This window comes from Panthera uncia, chromosome D4 (assembly GCF_023721935.1).
Source record: "Panthera uncia isolate 11264 chromosome D4, Puncia_PCG_1.0, whole genome shotgun sequence".
Taxonomy (NCBI): Eukaryota; Metazoa; Chordata; class Mammalia; order Carnivora; family Felidae; genus Panthera; species Panthera uncia.
Genome location: NC_064807.1, coordinates 84,907,506 through 84,920,387, shown reverse-complemented (window position 1 = coordinate 84,920,387; position 12,882 = coordinate 84,907,506). Strand labels below are relative to the sequence as shown.

Genomic DNA, 12,882 nt, shown 5'->3' with positions numbered 1-12,882 from the left:
TTTTTTTTTTAATGTGATTTTCTCATCTATACAATGAGCCCAGCAAGATTGTTCTGAGTTTAGCTAGACCTCTGTAAGGGAACCTGCTGCTGTCACCTTTACCTTTGTGCTTCTCCTGCCCTCTTCCCCCTTCCTCTTGCCCCTCTTCCTCAGCCGGCCTGAATCTGGTCTGAATCTGGTCCATTTCAGAGCACACGGAGTCCAGACGGGCAGGTTGGGCCAGTGAGGCTGTTGGGATGGGGCGGAGCCAGGTGCGAGGTGTGGCTGGAGCCCATCCTGCTATTGGGGAGTGCGGATCTGCATCTGCCCCCCAGAGGGGCGGGGACTGTGGCCAGAAAAGATCCGCACGTCCACCACTCTGACTTTCTTCTGCTCGCTCTGTCTTCAGCTCACCATGGCCAAGAGGGTGCAAGCTCGCAGGCTGGACGGGATTGACCACAACCCATGGTGAGCTCCGCGGGGCTGGGGAGGTGTGCGGGTGTCCCGTCGGGCGTGGGGGCTTGGGGGCGGGGCGGGACGTCCCTGGGTTTGCAGGGACTCAGCGGAACCCAGGAGGGCCCCCTGCCTTGCCAGGACTGTGAGATTTGCAGCCACCGCCCGGCCCGTGAAAGGTGAGACTTGAAGCAGCAGACCTGGGTTCGAATCTCAGCTTCACCCCGACTTGGCTGTGGCGGGGGTGGGGGTGCGGGTGCAGGCGCAGTGACTCGTGTGCCTTATGACTCATGTGCCTTATGTAGCCTTATGAAAGCTACCGCCATCACCCAGGCACCCGGCTCAGGGCTTTCCACGGATTTTATTTCACACTTAGTACGGAGTAAGAGAAGGTGAGATACAGGCAGCTCTCTACTGGGCATTTGCCGAGGTTAATTTCTTTTTTCTTGACTTGTTCTAAATATGAAAGGACATAACGGATTGCAGTGGGAAGGTGTGTAAGAAAAATGTAGGGAATCTTCTTAATCCCTCCCTGCCTTTGGCCAGCGGCATTGGCCTGTACTTAAAAAAAAAAAAAAAAAAAAAAAAATGTTGGTAGTTGTTTTTATAAAGCATGGGACCGTTTTTTCTTTCAAATTCCCCTCGTGAAGGCTGCCGCCTTCAGTCCTCTGTCTGAGGGAGGCTGGGCAGCCTCGCCGGCTTTGGCAGGTAGGGTAGAGTCCAACTTGGAGGGAGGAAATGACAAGGAGGCAGGATGGAAAAGGGGGCAGTACTCTTTCCTGGCTCACAGACCGGCAGACTCTTGGACCCAACACCCCCACTGAGGCCAGGAGAGGTCAAGTCTCATGCAAAGGCAGGGCAGAGCAGGAGCGGGCCTGGGGGGTACGTATGGGGCAGGCGGGGGGGGGGGGGGGGGGGGGGCGGGTGCCAGGAGGATGAGACCAAGAGAGTCAGGACAAAAAAGGGTCCCAGGTTCCTGTTGACCCGAGGGTGGTGGCCTGGGGATCAGGACCTGAGAGACCCAACCCAGAGGGCAGCTGGACTCTGTAGGGCATTTGAGCCTGGCTGTCCCCTGTCCCCATCACCCAATCACCATGGAATGTCCACCAGCTGATTTTGCCTCTCAGCTCTGCTATTAGCTGCTGTGTGACTCTGGGCAGGTCACTAGGCTTTCTGAGCCTCAGCAGCTCTGTGTATCTTCAGAGGCATTGTGGGGCTCTGGGAAGAAAAGGACAGATTTTCGATGGAACAGTTATTTATTGTTATGCAAATTCAACTCGGCCAAGGCTGACTCCTCTGCTCCCAACCAACCTGCAGACCACACACCAGCCTCCTCATCCAGCCTCTCAGCCTCTCCCTCCATGTCCCTGAAGAGGTGGCCACCAGGTAGGGCCAGAAGAAAGGTTGTCGGAGGCCAGAAGTGGCTGATGGGAGGCCTGGTGGCCCAGCTGTGGTGCCGACAGATGCACTAATGGTGTGTGAAATCCACCTGCGGAGACTCCACAAATATTTCCAAAGAATAAAGTGGGATGAGGCAGGGCAGGATAGGCTGGGAAGCCCTGTGATTGACCACACCGGAAGGAGAACACAGATTCCATGTTTGTGCTCCATGGGGTTTGTGACGTGAGCATTTCTTACCATGGATCCTGGTCGGACAGTTGGAAATCCCGGGGGGCTAAGATGTGGGATTGGTACAGTGCTTGGCCCACCCGACCTCAGATCAGGGACCTGTGGGTTTGGACCTTCACGCAGGTCTCGGGCTGGGGCACGTGCCGGCTCTCCGGTTGTTCTGGAATGAGCCCAGTGCATCATCCTGTCCTGGAAGCAGGTCCAGGCGGGCAGGTGCTGACTCTCCATTTGTTGCTCAGGGTGGAGTTTGTGAAAATGGCCAGTGAATGCGATGCTGTGAACTTGGGCCAAGGCTTCCCCGACTTCCCACCCCCAGATTTTGCTGTGGAAGCCTTTCAGCACGCCCTCAGCAGCGACTTCATGCTGAACCAGTACACCAGGGCATTTGTGAGTCTCCCAGCCCCGTCCAGAGCCCCGGGACACAGGTCTCAAGGAAGCCCCCGGGGAGGAAGGGGCAGAGCCCAGGGAATTGAATGTGGCCACAGTTCAGTGTTCACGGAGTGTCTCCTCTGTTCCAGGCCCTGGGACAGCTCACGATCTGGGGAAAGGCAGACAAAAAACTATGAGCCGGGACCTCATGGCCTAGTGGGAAAAGCAGATTAAAACAAACAAACAAAAGCAGAAAACAGGCAGTTGATACGCTGTGATAGAGGAGGATAGGATACTGTGGGAGCAGAAAGAAGGCAAGGAAATCTGGGGAGATCAGGGAAGCCTTCCTGGAGGAGGTAACACCTAAGCTGAATCCCGAAAGGCAAGCAGCTGGTCGATTTGACTCTAAATCCAAACTCTTCTGGTCAAGGTCACAGAGTAAAATATCCACCAGTTCTTGGAGTAAAGGTCCCTCTGGCTCCACCATTCAGAGATAACCACGGCCAACAGGTTGCCACTTTGCTGAAGAGTGTTTAGACTTTTAAACTTTTTAACTTTTTAAAGTGCTTATATAAACACACACACACACACACACACGCACACCCCTAACATGTGAGATTTGCATTTTTTTAATCCAAATGGACTCATGTACTGTAATATTCTGTAACCTGTTTATTTCACTAAACATCGTGTCATGGGCAACTTGCCATGTCAGAATAGCCAGCATAGCCTCATTCTTTTTAACGGCCACATGGTATTCCATTGCTTAGCTGTGCTATAATTTGTTTAACAAGCCCTGCACTGATGGGCTGGCTTGGATATCTCACTATTATAAGCAATGGCACAGTGAATATTTCTGCATGTATATCTTTGTACACCTGTGTGTGTGTTTCTCTTAGATCCCTGGAAGTAAAACTAGAGAATCAAAGGATGTAAGCATGTAAACATGTGGTAGACATTGTCAAATTGCCTTCCAAAAAGGCTTACTCACAGCCCCACCATCAGACTGGTCGCAGACCTGGCAGGACAGTTGGTTCTGTAGAGAGACCACCCGTTTGTCCTAGACTCTTGCCAATCTTTTTAATATTGATATTATATTCTTATAATATTAGAGCAATCTTTCAATGTTGCTTTTGTTTGCTTTTCCTCAATTATATGTGTATTGGGCATCAATACTTTTTCTTTCGTGACCTACTTCATTTTTTTCATTTAGGTGTATATCTTTGTCTTGTTGTTTTGTAAGAGCTCTTTATATATTAAACATCTTACCTCCTTCTCTTAACTTGCAATGTTTGTCTTTTAATTTTGCTCATGGTATATTTTCCTGTACAGAAAATTTTCTGTGGTCAAATCTGGTTTAGTGAATTATTTAGATAAGTTCTAGACCTCGGGTTTCAGTCACTTGGCTTAGCCTCGAGTGTTTTATAAGTGTCCTCAGCAAACAAGCGTACGGATCCAACCTTCCTCTCAAAGCAGGGTGCTTCCAAAGCCGTGATGCAAAGGCCTATTCCTGCACCTCAACTGTGCATGACCTTGAGCAAGTCATTTCCTGTCTCTGAGTCTCTGTTTTTCTACCAATCGAATGGTGGGAATCACGTAGTACATGTCTTGCAAGGCTGCTGGGATGAACAGATGGCACGAATGTCCTTCTTAAACTGAAATTGTGGAGTTGCCGCTACTGTGGGGCTCTGTTGGACTGTGCTCCGCGAAGGCACGCGCTCTGTCTGGGTCTCCACCAAACGCCAGCCCTGGGCATTGGGACCGCACAGAACAGGCTTGATGACAAGCACTGGTAGGGGAGATAAAAGAACTCACCCAACTTGAGCCAACATTGCCTCAGGCCTATTGCTAGAAAGTGCTAGAACCGCCTGGATGCAGCTGAGCGGGAGGGTGGGCCCAGGCTGAGCCAGGGGGCTGACCACTGCTGTCCTGGCAGGGTTACCCACCCCTGACAAAGATCCTGGCAAGTTTCTTTGGGAAGCTGCTGGGACAGGAGATAGACCCGTTCAAGAACGTGCTGGTGACTGTGGGTGCCTATGGGGCCCTGTTCACAGCCTTCCAGGCCCTGGTGGAAGAAGGAGACGAGGTGAGTGATTGAGGCTCGGGCCCGGTGGGGATGAGGGTCGGGGGCCGTACTGACCCCAGCTAATCAGATCCTTTCGCTAGGTCATCATCATTGAGCCCTTTTTTGACTGTTATGAACCCATGACGTTGATGGCGGGGGGTCATCCTGTGTTTGTGACCTTGAAGCCGGTGAGGACGCTGGTTGGGGTGTGGTAGGCGGAGGGGCCCCAGGGGTGTGCTGTGTTGGCCCCTAGGAGGTGGCAGAGAAGGAAGAAAAGGAGGCCAGTTTCTCCAGGATGGGGGAGGCGTATCCAGAGTCCCCGAGGAAAAAAGGGCTGTGGGAAGGAGGGTCAGATCCCTGGAGCTCAATGTCATGTTGGTAATTATTGCCACCACACCCCACCTCCTCTTACAGGGCCCTACTCGGGATGGGGAACTGGATTCCAGCAGCAACTGGCAGCTGGACCCCACAGAGCTGGCCAGCAAGTTTACCTCTCATACCAAAGCCCTAATTCTCAACACACCCAACAACCCTGTGGGAAAGGTACCTGAGAGAACTCCTTCCGGGGGCCCCTCCAGACTGGGTTCCCGTCTTTGCTGTGTCGGGCGCCTCAGTTTCTTCATCTGTGAGATGGGAGGTCAACCTGTAATGTAAGCTGAGGACCGAGGTCCCAGGGACAGGGGCAGGAATCCCCAGGAAGGTATGAGGACCGGCCAGTGGAGCAGGCTGGGTGTCTCCATGACCTCCCTGAGACCCTGGGACCGTGAACTCGCCTTTTGGAGTGTCTTCTCACGTGTAAAATGGGAACGTGACAGAACCGACGTAGAGGAAAATCCAGTCTTCCAACTGGGTGTCTCTCCTCTCACACAACCACTGTGCTCACCACAGTCTGACCCCGGCCTGGGGGAGAGGGCGGTCCCACACCCAGCAATTCTGCAACACCAGCTGGAGTAGCGTCAGGTCCCGCAGGTTAGGGCTCCGTCCCACAAGGCTGCCCACCCTTCAGGATGTGGGTGGGGCTGAAAATTCCAAGCTTCTAACCACGGATCTTTCCGGTGACCGGCCCCATCCCAGAGCCACCCGGGTGCCTACCCAGGGTGTCGCCTCGTTAGAACAAAAAACACCTCCAGTGCTCTTATCACTTGGGAATTTGGAAGGGTTTCAGGAGCCCTGTGTCGGGGACGGATGGGGGTCCGAGATCAAATATGAGGACAAGATAGGCTCCTGGTGCTCTTGTTACTGAGAGATTTACGAGGGTTTTAGGAGCGCTGAGCCAGGAACCCGGTGCAGAGAGCAGTATGTATATTTTCTGTCATCTGGCAACAGACCTCCCTGGGTGAGAGTGCCGGGATTCAATGAGATGGGGTGGAAGGGCCCTTGGCCGTGGGTTGGCAGTACCTCCTCATCCATCTGAGCAGGCCTCTCGGTTCGGGGTTGGTCCCCACAGGTGTTCTCCAAGGCGGAACTGGAGCTAGTGGCCAGCCTGTGCCAGCAGCATGACGTGATATGCATCTCTGACGAGGTCTACCAGTGGCTGGTCTACGACGGGTACCAGCATGTCAGCATCGGTGAGCCAAGCCGACCTGGGTGCCCGCGTTTCCCCCTGGACTTTTGTGGCCGGGCCCCGGAGCCCAACCTGGAAGTCAGTGCCAGGCCGGCCAGTTAGGACCCGTGGGTCTGGAGCCACACCGGTCGGGTAATCTGGGGCAGCAGCCTCACCTCTCTGAAAACAGGGTGGCACAGTGGTGCCGCCTCCAGGGCTGTCATGAGACATGCACTAAGTTCGGTAAATAGCTTATTAGCACGTGGAGTCCAGAGTGTTGCGAGCCTGCGTGCCCACCAGGGCCCAGCCGCCGCCCCTCCCTTGCCCCTCCCTCCGGGCTCAGCAGCCGCTCTCTTTGACCTTGAGCAGCCAGTCTTCCTGGTATGTGGGAACGCACCCTGACCATTGGCAGCGCTGGCAAGACCTTCAGCGCCACTGGCTGGAAGGTGAGTCGACGAGGGTAGGGGTACCGCCGCCCCGCCATGATCCTGGGAGGCCGGGTGAGGCTGCCCTCCCTGGGGACCGAGAAGGGGTGTGGCGAGGCCCCAAAGGGCCTCACCGCCTCCTCGTGTTCCTGGGCCAGGTGGGCTGGGTCCTGGGCCCGGACAGCCTCATGAAACACCTGCGCACGGTGCACCAGAACTCTATCTACCACTGTCCCACGCAGGGTCAGGTGAGGAGAGGCAGGGGACCCCCGCCGCGGGGGGGAGGAGCAACGACAGGCCCCAGGCGGCCCCAGGGTGGGATCGGCCCCAACCTGTTTGTCCGTCCACCCTCCCCAGGCGGCAGTGGCCCAGAGCTTCGAGCACGAGCAGCTTCACTTTGGCCAAGCCAGCAGCTACTTTGCGCGGTTCCCGCAGGCCATGCAGCGCACCCGTGACCACATGATACGCAGCCTGCAGTCTGTGGGCTTGAAGCCCGTGGTCTCCCAGGGCAGCTACTTCTTCATGGCAGACATCTCAGACTTCAGTGAGCCGGACTGGCCAGGCTGGGCGGTGCGGGGATGGGGGTGGGGGGCGGGGAGGCGGCGCTGGAGGCCGCCCAGGGCTCAGCGTGGCTTCTGTCCCCCAGAGAGCAAGATGCCCGACTTGCCTGGTGACGTGGATGAGCCCTACGACAGACGCTTCGTCAAGTGGATGATCAAAACCAAGGTGGGTCTGGGACGCCTGGGTGGCTCAGTCGGTTAAGCTTCTGACTTCGGCTCAGATCGAGATCTCATGGTCTGTGGGTTCAATCCCCGCGTCGGGCTCTGTGCTGACGGCTCGGAGCCTGGAGCCCGCTTCGGATTCTGTGTCTCCCTCTCTCTCTGCCCCTCCCCTGCTTGTGCTCTATCTCTCTCATTCTCAAAAATAAGTAAACATAAATAAAATAAAATAACATCTTAAAAGAAAAAAAAGAACAAGGTGGGCCAGGCTCTGCCAGGGCACCTGTGTGTGGTTTTACAGGCTGGGCCCAAATCCAGCCCAGCCTCTGCCCTCAGCCCTGGTACAGGAGTGTGTCTATGTCAAGGAATGGGGAGTCTGGAATTTGCAAAAAGACACCGTGCCGGCTGGCAGGAATCCCTGCCCTCTCTCGGCCTCAGCCTTCCCATCTGTGCAGTGGGTGCAGAGTTGGCTCATTAACTACGAGCTCAGCCAGCTCTGAGCTCTGACCCTAAGTTTTATTTCCTCTCTTGCTCTGCCCTAACCTGCCACGTGGTGCTCCCCTCTCCATTTCCCCTCCTTGTGTACTACCAGGAGGGACCGAGAACCATGCTCTTGGATTCTTTGCCTCTGACCTTGACCCAGCACCGGAAGGTGCTCCACTGAATGTTCCTTCTTTCCCCCACCCCATCGAGAGAAGCTCTCTGTCCCCAGAGCCAAGGATTACCCTGCTATGGGGCTGTGTTGAGACGTGGGCTTCCTCCTCCCCAGGGCTTGGTGGCCATCCCGGTCTCCACCTTCTACAGCGTGCCTCATCGGAAGATCTTTGACCACTATATCCGCTTCTGTTTCGTGAAGGTAAAGGACGGGGTTTTTGAGGGGAAAGAGGGCCCCCTCAAGCTCCCCGCGGCCCACTGGTGGTGTGGGGAGAGGGGCTGGACCGATCTGTGTTGGTGCAGGATGAGTCCACACTCCAGGCCATGGATGAGAAACTGCAGAAATGGAAGAAGGAGCTCAGGCCCTGACACCGCCTGCTCGGCCCTGCCCCACCTGGTTCCCGCAGGCTCTGCCAGGCTCTGCCTTTGTCCGGGTTTCAGCCATTCCCAGGTTGGGCGTATGGAGTGGGGGGGGCCCTTCTCTGGGACACAGGATGTCCCCCGGGCAGAGCCCTCTTTCTTGATCTTGGTGGATTCGGGAGCACTTTACTACAGTGCCTATATTCCTGTCCTGGTGGTGAGGTGTACCTGAGCCAGGCCTCTCCCTGCTCCTCCCTGGGTGGGGTGATACAGTCCTGGGCCCCCTCTGTATTTTTCCCAGTCTTGTCTGAGGCTCAGTGGACAGAGTCCAACAGGGTACTGGCCTTGAGTCCCAGCCCTGCCCTGGCCCCAGCCCTGTACTGGCCCCAGCCCTGCACTGGCCCCAGCCAAGGCTTTAGCATCCCTCCCTTTCCTTATTTAACCTTCACTTTGGGAAGCGGTCTCTAGGCTTGAGTCCTCAAGCCAGTACCTTTCGCCCGTAATAAAGTTTTAAGTTATTTAGACCCTTATTTCCTGCTTCTCTCTGCTTCACACCCTGGTGCTGATCGACTTGGTCAGCACGGAAGGCACCTTGGGCACCTGGCTGGCTCAGTCAGCAGAGCATGTGATTCTTGATCTCCAAGTTGTGAATTCAAGCCCCACATTGGGCATGGAGCCTATTTAAAAATTAAAAAAAAAATAGGAAGGCCCCCAGTGAACCTTAGCTCCCAGCCCCTCTTTGTACAAATGTGTTTTGTGGAGTAAAACTGAGGCCCAGAGAAGGGCAGAGACTGGGGACTTGTCTGACATCACAGTTAGTTAGTCAAAACGAGTCAAAACCGGTTAGTCAAAACCTAGTTAAAACCAGGCCTGGAACCCAGGGCTCAGATGGTTGTGTGTCCCTGGGGTATGCGTGCATGTGTATGGGAGACAGGGGCCCCAGCTGAGTGTCTCACAGGGAAGATACAGTCCTATCCCACAGGGGTCAGAGTCCAGGGCAGGAGGGCCAGGGAGTTTAGACAGAAGGGGAAGGAAGTAGCTTCTTGGTTTGTACTCCTGTGTGCTAGGAGCCTAGATGCCCACCATCTCCTCAAACAATCCTTCAGGACAGGAGTTACTCTCTGTATTTTACAAATAAGGAAGCCACGTTGGAGGTGACGTGAGTTGCCCAAAGCCATCGAGCTGGCAAAAGTAGAAGCGAATTTGCTCCCAGGCGTGGGCCTCTCGCTGGGAAGTCACGGTCACGGTAGCTCTGGAGTTCATTTGGAACTCTTGAATCTGCATTACACGGCAGGCCCAGGTGTCTGCTCATGTGATACATGTATTCGTAATGGGAATATATGATACAATAAAATGTACTTGGTGTTTGTCCTTGGTTCCTGGCACAGAGCTCCTAAAACCCTTGGAATTCCCTGAGAGATAGGACTCGTCCTTTGTTCGTAATTATTATTCATAAGAAGCCCCTCTGACTATGTCTTTAGAGGGTCAGAACTTTCAATACTAACTCCTGAGGGAGGAGAAAGGGACCAAACATTGGGTTCAGTCACTTGGCCAATGATGTAATGAATTGTGCGTACAGAATGAAACCCCACATAAAAACCCTGAATCAGTGAGGCTCAAGGAACTTCTGGGTTGGTGAACACATCTGATGAGCTGGGAGGGTGGTACATCAGGAGAGAGCATGGAAGTTCTTCCTCCCCCAAGACCTTACTCTGTGTACCTCTTCCATTTGGCTGTTCCTGTGTTGTATCTGTTGTTTTGTTTTGTTTTGTTTTTTAAAGCAGGCTTCATGCCCAGTGCAGAGCCCAATGCGGGGCTTGAACTCACAACCCTGAGATCAAGACCTGAGCTGAGATCAAGAGTCAGATGATTTCTTTTTTAATTTTTTTTTTTTTTTTTTTGAGAGAGAGAGAGAGAGAGGGAAGGGGCAGAGAGAGAGCAGGAGGGGTACTGAGGATCAGAAGTGGGCTCTGTGCTGACAGCAGACAGCTTGATGTGGGGCTCGAACTCACAAACCACAAGATCATGACCTGAGCAGAAGTCTGGCGCTTAACGGACTGAGCCACCCAGGTGTCCCAACATTGTATCCTTTATAATGAAACCATGACTGTTAAGTACAGCACCTTCCTGGGTGCTATGAATCATTTCAGGGAATTACTGAACTCCAGGCAAATGGTGGAAATGCCCAAATTTGTAGTCATCCAAGCAGAAGTATGAGTAGCCTAGAGCCCCCACTTGCTGATGGCATTTGAAGTGGGGGGCATTCTTGTGGGACTGAGCCCTTAACCTATAGGATCTGCGCCACCTCTAAGTACCTATTATCAGAATTGAATTGAAGAGTAGGACACCCACGTGGTGTCAGAGAATTGCTGTTGGAACACATTTTGAGCTAGGACATAAACACTTCCCTCCTTCTCCATCCAAGCTGTGGCTTCGTAGTACTACCACAGTTCCAAGGTCAAGATCGTGACACAGAATACCAGCTCAGAGGCTCAGGCTTGGAGCCCCTTTGCACATACGTAGCCTGACGGTAAGAAAGTCCCCAGTGGGGCAAACCCATGGATCTCACGGGGAGAACCATCCCAACCAAAGGTTCCATGTCTCACGAGCCAATCCAAAATCTGCCCAAAGCTGAAATCTGTGATTCTACAGAAGTTTGAGATCTTAGACTGAGTAACCTCAGCCAGCCTGAGGAGGCAGATCGGACTTAGATGCAGAACCAGATGGTGGAGGGAGGAAATGGTACAATAAACACAACCCTTGTAATGTCAACACATACATTGAATTAGAAATTAGTCTCTCCTTGGGACACCAGGCAAAACATACGACTCTTTTTTTTCTTTTTTTTAATGGTCTATTTAGTTTTGGGAGAGAGAGAGAGACAGAGCATGAGCAGGGGAGGGGCAGAGAGAGAGGGAGACACAGAATCTGAAGCAGGCTCCAGGCTCCGAGCTGTCAGCACAGAGCCCAACGCAGGGCTCGACTTCGTGAACCGCGAGATCATGACCCAAGCTCAAGTGGGCCACTCAACCGACTGAGCCACCTAGGCGCCCCAAAACATACGCCTCTCCACATTGGGGTTGTGAGTTCAAGCCCCATGTTGGGCCTAGAGCTTACTTGAAAAATGAAACGGTAAGGGGCGCCTGGGTGGCTCAGTTGGTTAAGTGTCCGACTTTGGCTCAGGTCATGATCTCACAATTCATGAGTTCGAGCCCTTCTGACAGCTCAGAGCCTGAAGCCTGCTTTGGATTCTGTGTCTCCCTCTCTCCGACCCTCCTCTGTTCATGCTCTGTCTCTGTCTCAAAAATAAATAAACATTAAAAAAAAAATGAAACGGTGGAAGCAATCAAATGTCCTTCAAAAGAGGAATGGATAAACAAACTGTGGCATACCCATGCTACGAAATGGTCTCCAGCAACGGAAAGAAATGAGTTATCAAGCCACGAGAAAACATGACAGAAACTGAAATGCATTTTGCTTCGTGTAAGGATGTCTGAGAAGGATACATACTTTCTGATTCCAACTGTTATGACATTCTAGAAAAGACAAAACCATGGGCCACCTGGGTGGCTCAGTCGGTTAAGTGTCTGACTTCAGCTCAGGTCATGATCTTATACTCCGTGAGTTCAAGCCCCGCGTCGGGCTCTGTGCTGACAGCTCGGAGCCTGGAGCCTGCTTCGGATTCTGTGACTCCTTCTCTCTCTGCCCCTCCGCCTCTCACTCTGTCTCTCTTTCAAAAATAAATAAACATTAAAAAAAATTAAAAATATCGCTTCTCGGCCTTTTGGCTAAGATCAAGTGTAAAAAAAATTAAAAAAAAAAAAAGAAAAGACAAAACTACAGACACAGTAAAAAAGATTAGCAGTTGGGACACCTGGGTGGCTCAGTCAGTTAAGGGTCCCACTCTTGATTTGGGCTCAGATCATGATCTCACGGTTCATGGGTTCGAGCCCAGTGTCAGGTTCTGCCCAGTGTCAGGTTCTGCATTGACAGTGTGGAGCCTGCTTGAGATTCTCTCTCACCCTCTCTCTCTGCCCCTCCCCAGCTCTCTCCTCTCTCTCAAAAGAAATAAACATTAAAAAAAAAAAAAAAAAAAGACTAGTGGTTGCCAGGGGCTTAGAGGAGGGTAAGTGGAACACAGGGTTTTTAGGGTAGTGAACTCATTTTGTTTGATACTGTGATGGTAGATATGTGACATTATGCCTTTGTCAAAACCTATAGAATGTACAACACAAACCTAATCTAAACTATGGACTTCAGTTAATAATATTGCATCAGTATTGGTTGATTAATTGTAATAAAGGTACACACTAATGCAAGATGTTAAAAATAGAGGGAGGGGTACCTAGGTGGCTCAGTCAGTTAAGCATCCGACTTTGGCTCAGGTCATGGTCTTGTGCTCTGTGAGTTCGAGTTCTGCGTCAGGCTCTGTGTTGATAGCTCAGAGCTGGGAGCTTGCTTTGGATTCTGTATCTCTCTCTCTGTGCCCCTCCCCCGTGCGCGTGCACGCGCACACGCTCTCTCGCTCGCTCGCTCTCTCTCTCAAAAGCAAATATTTAAAAAAATTGTTTTAAAATAGGGGGGAATGAGTGGTGGAGAAGGGTTATATGGGAACTCTGTACTATGTGCTCAATTTTTGGTAAACCTAAATTTGCTCTAAAAAATTAAGTCTCTCTCTTTTTTTTT

General features: G+C 52.5%; 1 protein-coding gene across 4 annotated transcripts in view; it reads left to right on the top strand.

Moving 5' to 3' along the window:
- KYAT1 (kynurenine aminotransferase 1) overlaps positions 1-8,718 on the top strand; it is a 34,913-nt gene extending 26,195 nt beyond the window's left edge. For 3 of the 4 annotated variants that reach the window (XM_049629991.1, XM_049629992.1, XM_049629987.1), the window contains 12 exons: positions 389-447; positions 2,301-2,448; positions 4,367-4,516; positions 4,597-4,683; positions 4,910-5,038; positions 5,943-6,063; positions 6,408-6,484; positions 6,622-6,711; positions 6,821-7,007; positions 7,110-7,189; positions 7,952-8,038; positions 8,140-8,718. In XM_049629991.1, coding sequence (XP_049485948.1) covers positions 389-447; positions 2,301-2,448; positions 4,367-4,516; positions 4,597-4,683; positions 4,910-5,038; positions 5,943-6,063; positions 6,408-6,484; positions 6,622-6,711; positions 6,821-7,007; positions 7,110-7,189; positions 7,952-8,038; positions 8,140-8,205 — 1,281 coding nt within the window. In that variant the 3' untranslated portion in view covers positions 8,206-8,718. Of the gene's footprint in view, positions 1-388; positions 448-1,818; positions 2,449-4,366; positions 4,517-4,596; positions 4,684-4,909; positions 5,039-5,942; positions 6,064-6,407; positions 6,485-6,621; positions 6,712-6,820; positions 7,008-7,109; positions 7,190-7,951; positions 8,039-8,139 lie in introns of those variants that run through there. The other variant, XM_049629984.1, reaches the window with a different exon arrangement.
- The last annotated feature ends 4,164 nt before the right edge of the window (positions 8,719-12,882 follow it).